At 45.0% G+C, this 13,807-nt stretch overlaps 1 protein-coding gene and 1 non-coding gene across 5 annotated transcripts in view; both read right to left on the bottom strand.

Moving 5' to 3' along the window:
• SLC37A3 (solute carrier family 37 member 3) overlaps window positions 1–9,558 on the bottom strand; it is a 91,420-nt gene extending 81,862 nt beyond the window's left edge. For 2 of the 4 annotated variants that reach the window (XR_011486741.1, XR_011486742.1), the window contains exons 1-2: window positions 9,438–9,558; window positions 1,113–1,273 (exon numbers count right to left, since the gene is read on the bottom strand). Coding sequence is in view for 2 of the 4 variants with exons in the window: in XM_070464941.1 (XP_070321042.1) it covers window positions 1,113–1,234 (122 nt within the window). In the remaining 2 variants the exon portion in view is untranslated. Of the gene's footprint in view, window positions 1–1,112; window positions 1,274–9,094; window positions 9,117–9,437 lie in introns of those variants that run through there. The other 2 variants (XM_070464941.1, XM_070464948.1) reach the window with 2 other exon arrangements.
• Window positions 9,559–13,677: 4,119 nt separating this feature from the next.
• TRNAG-CCC (transfer RNA glycine (anticodon CCC)) lies at window positions 13,678–13,750 on the bottom strand. The gene has a single exon. It is a non-coding gene; the product is annotated as a tRNA-Gly (tRNA).
• Between the last annotated feature and the right edge of the window lie 57 nt (window positions 13,751–13,807).

Here is a 13,807-nt window from a genome sequence, read left to right as displayed (position 1 = left end):
CCCCATGTTCACCTGTAACAGGTCCCTGGACCTAGAAGATGGAGATGTGATGGATCCCAACAGTTAAAATCATGGTTGCAGTTCTGTAAGGTCAAGTCTTTAGCAACCTCTGACCACTCCCTACACTAGCCATTCAGTAGCTTTTTCCTTGAGGCCTGTCTTTTCCTCAACCCCTCACAAGTGAATTTCCTATAAAGCAAGTATCTAAAATTACCTACTAACTCTTATATAATTAGAAAAACATTTTCCTAGTTTCTGCCTTGAAAAAAAAATTATTTGTGGTGCCTTCAATAAACATTAATAAATAAAATCTACTCAGAAGAAATAGTCAAAATACTGAGTCACAGAATTTGTGAATACTGTGCCCCTAACACCAAAAAGTCTGGCTGACATCATCAACAGACCACTATCGAGAGCGGCCAAGGGCCCTTGAGTCAGACAGTCGATTCTTCGGTCATGCTGACTGGGCAGCTCTCATAAGAGTATCCAAAATTCCTCACAGAGGTCTCCTACCATCTCTACTGCTCAATGAGGCACAGAGCACTCCCTGGAAATGCACTTCCTTTGCTTTCAAGCTCCTGGTTTTAACAATTAAAGGACTTTATATCAGATCAAGGTTTTTTAATCATAGCAATACTGACATTTTGTGTTAGTTGCTCAGTTATGTTCGACTCTTTGCAACTCCATGGACTGTAGCCTGCCAGGCTCCTCTGTCCATGGGATTCTCCAGGAAAGAATACTGGAGTGGGTAGCCATTCCCTTCTCCAGGGGATCTTCCCAACCCAGGGATCAAACCTGCAGCTCCTGCATTGCACACAGATTCTTCACCGTCTGAGCCACCAGGGGAGCCATAGTGACATTCCGGGCTCCCCAAGTTCTCTACCACGGGGTGTTGTCCCAGGCACTGTAAGATGTCTAGTAGCATCCCTGGTCTCTACTTACTAGATATGAGCAGCACCCATTCCCCCAGCGTGACAACTAAAAATGTCTTCAAACATTGCCAAATACAGGAGAGAATGGAGAACCACAATACTAGAGCTATCACAAAGAACAGCAGACCTTTAGTCAGGCCAATCTTGCCATGCAACAAACAGCTTCGGAGGTCCACTTACCTGAAGAAGGTGAGCAGGAACACGACCACGTGATGATGGCTGAACCGGGAGAGCAGAGTTCCTCTTTGAAAAATATTTGGCCAGGCCATGTTCCTCCTGAGCTTCCTTCTCACTGTGACCATAAAGTCTGGATGGTGAATGGTTTACATCATTTCTTCTTTCTGGAAAGACAAAACACATAATTAACATTACTCATATAGGCATATTATCCAAAAACAGAATTATTTAGACTTAACACTATATAATCAGGCCTTGGGGGGAAAAAAAAATCACATGGATTAGTTGACACCAGAAAACCAGACTGATAATTATGTATTATAGCTATCAGCCAGTCTTTTAAAAAGAAATCCTGGACAAAAGATTACATCCTAACAGAATGAACTCTCACACAGACTGACAGGAAGATCACTAATTCAGACCCGAAAATGAGCAAAGAAATGAATAGACAACTCAGAAGAAATGAAACGGCTATTAAACTTATAAAACAAATGTTTTAATTTCATTAGAACATAAGAAATGCCAATTATGGTGATAAAAAAAAGTGTGCACAGTTAAAAAGACTGTTCAATGTAGCTCAAGATCTAAAGATCCTAAACTCTCATACACTGCTGACAGAAGTGAAAATTAACACATATTACAGGAAGATGATCTGGCCGTGTTCATCAAGAACCGTTGACCAAAAAAAAAAAAAAAAAAAGAATTCAACTGTCAGGGATCTATCTCTAAAGAAATACAAGATACATTCAACTCTATATAGAAGGAAGTTTTCACAAAAAGTCATTTCTTCTTATGTGAAGAAACAAACTCTGTCAGTCATAAAGCAACAGGAGAAACAGGGCCATTCCTCTGCCATCTCTTTCCACTACTTCCTCTCACCTCTCCTCTGCCCTCTCAGAAAGTCTCATCCATGCTCTGACGTCCAAGAATAATAAAGCATAAAGTAAGCATCTAAACTTACTGTCTCCAGTTATGAGTCTGCAGAAACAATCTAAACATGTAATAAGATGGGAAAAATTAAAACAAATTACAGTGGCTGAATTACATCTGGCTGAATATTTTATCATTTGACATGATGATTAAGACTTGTTTTTTTGGCTGTGCTGGGTCTTCATTGTGCCGCCCGAGCTTTCTCTAGTTGGAGCCAGTAGGCTGAGTTGCTCCAAGGCACGTAGGTTCTCAGTTTCCCAACCAAGGATCGAACCTACATCCCCTGCACTGGAAGGCAATTAAGACTTCTTCATAACATGAGAAAATGTCAGGTGAAAAAAGTAGGATATGACATATAAACGTAATCAACCGAACTCTGCTGCTGCTGCTGAGTCGCTTCAGCCGTGTCTGACTCTTTGCGACCCCACAGATGGCAGCCCACCAGGCTCCCCCGTCCCTGGGATTCTCCAGGCAAGAACACTGGAGTGGGTTGCCATTTCCTTCTCCAAAGCATAAAAGTGAAAGTGAAGTCGCTCAGTTGTGTCCGACTCTTTGCGACCCCATGGACTGCAGCAGGCTCCTCCGTCCATGGGATTTTCCAGGCAAGAGTACTGGAGTGGGGTGCCATTGCCTTCTCCAAACCAAACTCTAGGTTTACATAATTACAAGTATATAAGTTATATACAGCTCTTTCTGGGTAGCAGGAATATAGGTAGTTTTAGTTTTCTATATACTTCCCTAAAAGTTCTACAACAAAAGTGTATCTTACTGTGGAAAACATCCACAGGGTTGGGAAAGTTCTGTGATTTATCTGCACAGTAGGAAAAAATAAAATTAACAAAGTATCTTGTATTTTAAACATATAAATATCGTGTGTTATAAACAGTCAAGGTAGGAGACAAACTCAAGAGCTCTCAACACTAAAGTCAATTTATCACAGGACTTTGCCCAAGGCTGTGTTCTCTGTACCTGCTATTTATAATCCTGTTCTTTATTATAATTCATACTACCGCTTGGCAGGTGAACTGAAAACCTTAAATGTTGAAGATACCCAGCTGAAAGGCCATTCTTGAAACTTTGCAATAAAAAGTACAAAGCTGAGGTGGTTAAAATTATATAAACACATGCACACACAAAAAATTATATAAACACGATAGCTGATTCACCAACTGGCTGTGAGCCTTAGGACTAGTCAGTCTCTCTGATTCACAGATACGTCACTTGTAAAATGGTCTCTCTTCTGAGTTGAGACCACAATAAACAACATATGCAAGGTATTGAGATAATTATTTCAGTCACTGATTTGCCCACAGTTAATCCCATAACAGGAATATGTAGCTAATTTCATATACTCATTCTCCTTGAAAAATGTTAATAAAATTATGGGCCAAGTAAGATTATAAATCTCCACTCACAATAATGTAAATGAACTTTCTGTCTATAATTCCAGGAAGTGACAAACCCAAGAGCTACTAGTGTTACTGCTAAATTTACCTCCATCCCCCAAATTAAATGTGACACCCAAGTGAAACAACTCCAAGCTTTAACCATTCTTTACAAATCCTAGTTCTTTGAACGGAACACATTCACAACTCAAAACGCTGGACTGGATACTTCAGAAAAGGGCATGGGTTACAAAATTCTACAATTAATCAGGTAAGATAATAATTCCAAAAATATATGCTCCAACAGACCTTGATTACGTTGCTTCAGCAATAATGGTTGAGGATTTCAGGGCTGTAAGCAACAATAATGGTTTTAAATGACTACCATCTGGAAAGAATCCTGGCGTGGGTTGCCATTTCCTTCTCCAGGGGACCTTTCCAACCCAGGGATCAAGCCCAGGTCTCCTGCATCGCAAGCAGGCTCCTGCACTGCAGGCGGATTCTTTACTTACTGAGCCACCGGGGAAGCCCAGTGGTTTTAAACGACTACTAAGATGTTTGAGACTACCTAGATTTAGTTCCTCCCCACTCCAGTACTCTCGCCTGGAAAACCCCATGGACGGAGGAGCCTGGTAGGCTGCAGTCCATGGGGTCTCGAAGAGTTGGACACGACTGAGCGACTTCACTTTCACTTTTCACTTTCATGCACTGGAGAAGGAAATGGCAACCCACTCCAGTGTTCTTGCCTGGAGAATCCCAGGGACGGGGGAGCCTGGTGGGCTGCCGTCTATGGGGTCACACAGAGTCGGACACGACTGACGTGACTTAGCAGCAGATTTAGTTTGTAAATAAACCACTTTTTCCTTAGCTACAGTGACGGGAGAGAAAATGCTTCATAATTACAATGGGAAAGTGTTTTAAACATTCACCTGATGTTGGCAGAAAGCCATTTAAAATGAATATTATTACAACACCTGGTCCTAGGTAATTATAATCATTAACAATACCTTATACTTATATGCCCTACATCACAGAAGTGATTTCTGATCATCTGTGAGCTCTGGGGCCTTTGGTAAGCACAGAGTTTTTACCAAGTCTGAGTCCATCAAGCACATTCTACTTTTTATACCATTTTCTTTCTGGCTCTTAGTATAGATTGAACAAATCTAACATTTTTCAAGTGTAAGTGCTGTTATAATCAATAAAAACCAAAATTCATTTTAAGTATTTCTAAATTAATAGAAACTGGTCATTTAGTATTTTCTTAATCCATGAATACTGAATATACAAATGTCATGGGAGAATAAGAATGATCTTTAAAAAAATTAAACATATAAGAAGTTAGGTCCTGTATGACAAAAACCACTGCAATGATGTAAAGTAATTAGCCTCCAACTAATAAAAATAAATGGAAAAAGAAAAAAAAAAAAGAAGTTAGGTCCTAAAAAAAAAAAAAAAAGAAGTTAGGTCCTTACCATCAGAAAGAACCATCAAGCCTGTTCTATAATACTTCTCAAGGCAAGATCGAGATCACTAACTCATTTGATTTGTCAGGAAGCTCTCTGGAGACCCATAGCATCTTCCACACAAGGTGGAATGGAATTCCCAGAATGGAATACTCTGTATCATGTGATCCAGGCTGAATGAAAGGTGGCTTCACCTGTGACATGTCCAGGCAGAGGGCAATCTCCCCCTTATAAACACTGCCTTGGAATATAAGACGTTCCACAAATTTCACTTTCCACACATATTTAGAATCCATTCCAACTCAAATATAAGAAGAATTAAAGTTTTCTTGGGGGGAAACGGACTGCAAAGAGGAAAGGCAGAAAAACGGCAGGAAAAAGTGACCCCCTGCCACCTCCATCTCATCAGACCCAACCTCGCCCAGCCACCCCACCCCAGTGCGGGAAGGAAATGCTCTCTGGAAATGGACAGAAGTGGTTAATCAAGTTCTGTATATCAGGACCCTGTTTTGCAAGTTCCTGCCTTTCTTACTTACCCTGGTGGACTCCTGCCTGCCCCTAGATAACACCACTTCCCCCCAGGGTCTTTCAGGGAGAAGCAATCTTACTTCTCACAACCACTTTTCCTCCTGGCGAAACCCCAGCTTCTCTGAAGCTCCTGGGCCTTGCTGCCCACTGCCCCTCCCAGCTCTTGTCCCCTGCTCTCCCACTGTCCCCCTGTTCTGTCTCTTGTCAACACCCAAGGGGATAACCCCACAGTCCCTTGGCCTCTTACCCACCAATCTTTTCTTCTATTGCACAAGAAAAACCCACTCCGTGGTCAAAACCCAGCCAGTTTCCAGTCAACAGTAAGGGCTTCAACCAGTCAGTGCTAAGTGCATCCAGTATTCTCCAGGCAAGAATACTGGAGTGGGTTGCCATTTCCTTCTCCAGAGGATCTTCCTAACCCAGGGATCGAACCTGGGTCTCTCACAGTGCTGGCAGATTCTTTACCGGCTAAGCCATGTCTGCCTTTTCACCTCCCAAACTGGATTTCAAACATCCAACTTTCCTTCCTTCCAGAAAACTGCTTACTTCAAACTCTCCACTCAAACAGTCATTTTACCTCAGCAAGCTCCCAACTCAGTCACCTCCCCATGTTTTCATCCATGACCCTCCTCTTGTCCTCTTCCTCTTCTTTCCCAACTTAGAATCCAGACTTATCTGCCTTATGAGCCTTTTTTTCTTGCTTGCCTCTGGCCTCCTCCTCTGCACCTAAACGGTGGAGTTTTGCCAGAGAAAAATCACATGAGTGGGCTGGTTTTGCTTTTTAGATTCAAAACCACAAACCTCAAAGGGCATGCAACACTGCCCAGCAAGTCTTTGCTTCCCTAACGACCTGCTTTCTCAGCCTCTAAGATAACCATTTACATGGCTCTCTCTTAACTTCCAACCTCTGTCTCCCTGTCATCTGGTACCACAGCTTTCTGCCGATGAGTCCCAGAGCACCAGCTCTAACCCGGACCCTCCAGGGCTCCAACACAACAGCCAACTGACCACTTGGCCATCCTTGGAGCTACAACACCATTCTTCACTGTCTCCCTCTAAACCTGTCCCTCACCAGCACTGTCCTCAGAAGATGGTACCACCAAGGCAAATAGCACATAACCCTCATTTCTTCCTACCTCTCAGCTTCCGCATCCTCAGTTCAGTTCAGTCGCTCAGTCGTGTCCGACTCTTTGTGACCCCATGAATCTCAGCACGCCAGGCCTCCCTGTCCATCACCAACTCCCGGAGTTCACTCAAACTCATGTCCATCGAGTCAGTGATGCCATCCAGCCATCTCTTCCTCTTGTCGTCTTCTCCTCCTCCTGCCTCCAATCCCTCCAAGCATCAGGGTCTTTTCCAATGAGTCAACTCTTCGCATGAGGTGGCCAAAGTATTGGAGTTTCAGCTTCAGCATCAGTCCTTTCAATGAACACCCAGGACTGATCTCCTTTAGGATGGACTGGTTGGATCTCCTTGCAGTCCAATGGACTCTCAAGAGTCTCCGCATCCTACCCATTGCTAAATCCATCCTTTCACCTTCAAAGTTCATCCCCAATGCATCCTCTTCTATCCATCCCCACGCCGCTACCAAACTCAACCACCCATCTCTTCCATCAAGTCTAATGCAACAGCCTCCTACAAGGTTTCACTATTTTACATCTAGTGTGCGCGCACACACACACACACACACACACACACACACACACACAAACAAGCCTTCCTGTAATTTTTCTCTTTTCTCAAATTGTTCCTTACCACAGATGTGGTTGGTCAAGAATCCGCCTGCAATGCAGGAGACCCCAGTTCGATTCCTGGGTTGGGAAGATCCGCTGTTAACATTGTCACTGACTCACCTATTTGGGTGTTCCAAGAATTGAATTAAAATTGTGCATGAATGCAACGAGGGAAAAAAAAAAAAGAAGAAGGAATAGGCTACCCACGCCAGTATTCTTGGGCTTCCCTTGTGGCTCAGCTGGTAAAGAATCTGCCTGCAATGCGGGAGACCTGGGTTCAATCCCTGGGTTGGGAAGATCCCCTGGAGAAGGGAAAGGCTACCCACTCCAGTATTCTGGCCTAGAGAATTCCATGGACTGTATAGTCTATTGGGTCGCAAAAAGTCTAACACTACTGAGCGACTTTCACTCACCCACAGATGTAAAATACTTATCACTTTTCTAGAAAATTCTCTCAGCTCATTCTAGCATTCCCCAAACCACATTCTTCCTACCTATTCTGAACATATTCCAAAGACAATAGTTTTCAAGATAGAAATCTTTCCTTCTCCAGGAGACAAAGGACTTACAGTCAAGGTAAAGGTCACTGCTGTGACATTTCCTTATCACTGATGAACAAGACAAATCAGAACCTGAGACAATGACTAATACACACTGCTAGTCAGCAACAAGTCACCACACTGATTCTGAGCTTCTCAAAGTATCCTTTTGGGGTTATTTTCTGATGCAGAGACTGAAATCAAAGATTAACAGGTCTTCCTGGTGGGGCAGTGGATAAGAATCCACCTGCCAATGCAGGGGACATGGGTTTGATCCCCAGTCCAGGAAGATTCCATATGCAGAGGAGTAACTAAGCCCATGTGCCACAACTACTGAAGCCCAAGCACCTAGAGCCTGTGTTCGGCAAAATGTGAAGCCATTACAAGGAGAAGCCTGTGCACCGCAACTAGAGAGTGGCCCCTGATCACTGCAACTAGAGGAGCCCTGCCTCCCCCCATCAGGGCAACTAGAGAAAGCCTGCAGGCAGCAAGGAAGACCCAGCACAATCAAATAAATAAATTAATAATAAAAAAAGATTAAGAGAAGACTGTCATCTGAAGTCACACAGGGCCAACACAACAGCATGAAAGTTCCAGCTAGAATCCAAGACCCTCGACCTCACACTTTGAGTCTCAATTTCCTCGCTGAAGGATTTACATGAGATCATTTAAAAAGAGTTCTATGTATAGTGCCTGCCATATAGCAAACATTCAACAATGGAAAAAAATAATAATTCAGGCATCAAATCACTGAAGAAAGCTGTTCGAGCTGGAACTTAATGCTGTGTGTGTGGGCCATCTTAAGTCCAGATGACAGCCTTCAATCTTTATTATTATTATTTTTGATTGCTCTGGGTCTTCCTTGCTGCCTGCAGGCTTTCTCTAGCTGCCGTGATGGGGGGAGGGGTGGGGGAGCAGGGACGGACTCCTCTCTAGTTGCAGTGACCAGGGGCCACTCTCTAGTTGCGGTGCACAGGCTTCTCCTTGTAATGGCTTCACTTTTTGCCGAACACAGACTCTAGGCGCTTGGGCTTCAGTAGTTGTGGCACACGGGCTTAGTTGCTCCTCTGCATATGGCCATTAAAAGTTAGACTTTGCTGACCCCACGAACTCCCTATAATCATTTCTGTAAATTATCAGGCGATCGCCTAATTTCTGGAACCACCAAAAGCCCTGCAGGCACATTCCCAAAATCCCGTCAAAAGTGAGACTAAACAGACCACATTCGGCAAAGAAGAATATCGAGTTAATGACGAAAAAGCAACCAGATCAAATTCCTAACAGAGACCACGGTTGTTGCCAAAAAGCAAACCCCAGTTATTCCACTAAGACTCTGCTCCTTCTCTGGCCTCCATACATCCTTTCCAAAAGCCTCCTCGCCCTACGTGTGAGCGATCCTTTCACCTGGTCTAGACGAGGAGCCCTTTACTTGCACAAGCGCCGCCGCGCTGGCTGGGGGCCAGGCTCTCCCCGGAGGCCCTCCGATCCTCCCGCCCCGCTCCGCTGCGGTCCTCGCCGGCCTCGCCAGGTTCCGGAGCACCTGGACGCCGAGAAGCCAGGCCCAGCGTGGAGGAAACGAGCGGCAGCAGGCCTGGCCTGCCGCGCCACACCCACCGGCTGCCACCGCCTGCCTCTCCGCCCCGGCTCCCTGGTCGCCTGGAAGCCCCTCGGACCTGCCCTCGCCTGCGGCGCCCCCACCCCTGCCCCACGCCAGGTTCCCGCCCTTCTGGGCGTGGGCCCTACGCACCGCCACTCGCGCACCCGAGACCCGCAATAGTCGTCACGTTCCCGGCTGGCCGCTCGGCTTGCTCCACTCGCTCAGCCTCGCCCGCAACCCCACCACTCCCGCCGCCACCTCACCCGGGCCGCCGCGGCCAGGGTTTCCGGGCGCTCACGTGACACGCGGGTGCCCGCGGCATGCTGGGAGTTGTAGTCCGACCGCGCCTCTTTACCTGGGGGCCGCAGGGGAGGGAACAGAGAGAGGAGCGGAGAAAGTTAACTTCCGGCCGCCTTGCAAGGCCTGGGTGAACCCGGCGGGTCTGAGGGAGAAGTCGGGGGCGGACGGACGGTCATCGGCCAGGACTCTTAGAAAAAGAGGCAGCGACGGAGAGAGAAGTTACAATCTGCGAAGAAATTATGTATAGATCATCTTTTTTCAAAAAACTTTACTCTGCCTTTTGTTTTGAGAGACTCACACTGTGTGCCACTGACCTGCCATGAGAGCGTAAGATTTAGATTTTTTTTTTTTAAATAAATGCAGTTGCTGATAAAAACAGGGCTACTAGTCCGTTGGTATCATTCAGTATTGTACATTGTATCCCCAGTCATTCAAACAATAAATGAAAATGTTAAGATCCTGGTAGTTCAGTCGCTCAGTCCTGTCTGAAGCTTTGCGACCCTATGGACTGCAGCACGCCAGGTTTTCCTGTCCATCACCAACTCCCGGAGTTTACTCAAACTTTTGTCCATCGAGTCGGTGATGCCATCCAATCACCTCATCCTCTGTCCCCCTTTTCCTCCCACCTTCAATGTTTCCCGGCATCAGGGTCTTTTCCAATGAGTCAGTTTTTCATGTCAGGTGGCCAAAGTATTGGAGCTTCAGCTCCAGCATCAGTCTTTCCAATGAATAGTCAGGACTGAGACTCAAGCAGAAATTAAAGACCTTGTAACACACAACATCAAACAAGAGTGTTCTGCCCTCCTGGGCTCCCTTTCAACAGCGAGGGAATTTTTTTTTCCCCCCAAGTCTTCCAACTCAGAAAACCACTCCACAAAGATAGCAGATTAAGAAAAATTTTATTACTGAATAAGCTTTGAACCAGACTGCGATGCACAGATGCGACTTCTGCGATGCTAAGAAGAGGTCGCAAAGGCAGAAAAGAATCTTCCCTTACATAGCCAAGCAGACTCTACCCTCGCCAACAAGTTCTCAGATAATCACCAGTCCTCAAGTGAGAGTGAAACAGGAGGGAAGGGGGCAGGGCACACCCTTCAAAAGCGGGGCGTAGCCCAAGGACAGGACATGAACTGATTAGAACCAAATAGGTCCAAGATAGCAGAGGAGTTGACTTCCATTAGACCCTGTGCCTCAGTATATGCTCACTCTAACACAGCAGCATGCTAAATGACAGACACACACACAGGTGCCCTGAGTTTGAGCAAATTTCAGGAGACAGTGAAGGACAGGGAGCCTGGCGAACTGAAATCCATGAGGCTGCAAAAAGTCGGACATGGACACGACTTAGTGACTAAACAACAGACTTTGAGCCTCAGTAACACATCAGCACACTAAATGATGACACCCACAGGTGCCATGATAGTTCTAAGTCCAACCTTAGAGACCAGAAGGTGAGTGGTAGTCCAACTCCTGGATATCCCTGCCCATTCCCCTGAAGCAGTTGGAATAATCCTCCCACACTCATTATCCTTTGAAATTGCCCAACCTGTTAAAAACTAACATTTCAGGGCCTCTCACCTTCTAAAATGGCCCCACTCTGTGGAGTGTTTCTCTCTAAATAGATCCTCTCCTTACCTATTTGTCTCTCACTGAATTCTTCCTGCGATGAGACATCAAGAACCTGACCTTTATTAAGCCCTGAGACCAGGTATGTGTTGTTCAGTTGCTGTCATGTCCACTACCCCATAAACTGCAACATGCCACGCTTAACTCATGTCCACTGAGTCAGTAATGCCATTCAACCATCTCATTTTCTGTCACCCTCCTGCCCTCAACTTTCCCAGCATCAGGGACTTTTCCAATGAGTTGGCTCTTCACATCAGATGGCCAAAGTATTGGTGCTTCAGCTTCAGCATCCAGTGAATATTCAGGGTTGATTTCCTTTAGGATTGACTGGCTTGATCTCCTTGCTCTCCAGTTCAGTCAGTCACTCAGTCATGTCCAACTCTTTGTGACCCCATGGACTGCAGCACGCCAGGTTTTCCTGTCCATCACCAACTCCCGGAGCTTACTCAAACTCATGTCCATTGAGTCGGTGATGCCATCCAACCATCTCATCCTCTGTCATCCCCTTCTCCTCCAACCTTCAATGTTTCCCAGCATCAGGGTCTTTTCCAGTGAGTAAGTTCTTCACATCAGGTGGCTAAAGTATTGGAGCTTCAGCTCCTGCATCAGTCCTTCCAATGAATATTCATGTTTATTTCCTGGTTTGATCTCCTTGCAGTCCAAGAGACTCTCAAGAGTCTTCTCCAACAGTTCAAAAGCATCAATTCTTCAGCGCTCAGCTTTCTTTACGGTCCAACTCTCACATCCATACATGACTACTTGCTGTCCAAGGGACTCACAATTCAAAAGCATCAATTCTTCATCATTCAGCCTTCTTATGGTCCAACTCTTACATTCGTACATGACTTCTAGAAAAACCATAACTTTGACTAGACAGACCTTTGTCAGCAAAGTCACGTCTCTGCTTTTTAATACACTGTTTAGGCCTGTCATAACTTCTGTTTCAAGAAGCAAGCATTTTATAGTTTCATGACTGCAGTCACCATCCACAGTGATTTTGGAACCCAAGAAAATAAAATTTGCCACTGTCTCCACTTTCCCCCCATCTATTTGGCATGAAGTGATGGGACTGGATGCCATGATTTTAGTTTTTTGAGTTAAAAAATCATGGGTTCGAGTACAAATCTGAGTTACATGGTTTCAAGAGGACTCAACAGGACCTTATGTCACACATAGTTCTCCTAACTTCATCACAGTCATTGGGAAGGTCATCTGTACTGGCTTATCCAGAGAAGAAACAAATTTGTCACACCTTTAGGACAGGAGATGGTTTTGCAAACTGGAGCAAGGCTCCCATGAAAAACTTAGGGCCCTTCCACCCATAGGAACTGGAAGTTAGGGGTGATATCTCCCTGGATGTTTGTATTTCAAAAGATGGCACCCAGGTCCTGGAGGAAACTTTCCAGAGTTGTGAGGATGGCAGAGATTGTTCAGCCATTGTACTGAAGTACATATATTTGACTGACCTGCGTTCAATCACTGGGTTGGGAAAATTCCGCTGGAGAAGGAAACAGCAACCCACTCTAGTATTCTGGCCTGGAGAAGTCCATGGACAGAGGAAGCTGGCAGGCTATACAGTCCATGCGGTCACAGAGTCAGACAGGACTGAGTGACTTTCATTTTCACATAGATTTGAAAAGGACAAAGAAAGAAATTTTGAAAGAAAAAGGAGGAGGTCCTCTTCCCTTATTTTCAACAAGGAGAACTGTCTCTTATTTTTCATTTGTAACTGCCTTTACACAATGCAGGGGTAGTTTTCTCTACAGTCACCAGAGGGTGTGGCTAGAGAAATGTGATACCATGGTGAGCAACAATAAATCCACCAGGCGTTTCACATTTACTGTAAAAAAACAAATTTTGGATGATTATTCAGCCTTGAAAAGGAAAGCAATTGTGACACATATTACAATGTGGATGAGCCCCGGAAACATTATGCTAAGTGAAATAAGCCAGATACAAAAGGACAAATACTGTGTAACTCCACTTGTGTGAAGTACCTAGGGTAATCACATTCACTGAGACAGAAAGTGGAATAGTGGTTACCAAGGGCTGGGGGGAGGGAATAAGGAGTTTAACAGATACAGAGTTTCAGTTGGAGATGATGAAAACGTTCAGGAGGTGGATGGTGGTAATGACTGCACAACAATGTGACTATATTTAATACGATTGGACAACACACTTAAAAATAGTTAAAATGGTAAAATGTATACATCATGAAATATATGTGTGTATACACATATATGGGCTTACCAGGTGGCACCAGTGGTAAAGAACCCACCTGCCAATGCAGGAGATACAAGAGATGTGAGTTTGATCCCTAGGTTGGGAAGGTTCCCTGGAAGAGGGCATGGCAACCCACTCTAGTATTCTTTTTTTTCTTAATAGATCTGAAAATGTATTTTTTTAATGTATTTATTTATTTATTTGGCTGCACCAGGTCTTCGTTGTGGCATGTGGGATCTAGTTCCCTGACCAGGGATCAAACCTGGACCCCCCGCATTGGGAGCACAGAGTCTTAACCACTGGACCACCAGGGAAGTCCCCCACTCCAGTACTCTGGCCTGGAGAATCCTCAAGGACAGAGGATCCCATTG

The sequence above is a fragment of the Odocoileus virginianus genome, chromosome 1, assembly GCF_023699985.2.
Source record: "Odocoileus virginianus isolate 20LAN1187 ecotype Illinois chromosome 1, Ovbor_1.2, whole genome shotgun sequence".
Classification (NCBI taxonomy): domain Eukaryota; kingdom Metazoa; phylum Chordata; class Mammalia; order Artiodactyla; family Cervidae; genus Odocoileus; species Odocoileus virginianus.
Note: the sequence above shows the minus strand (reverse complement) of the source record. Positions and strands in the feature narration are given on the sequence as shown.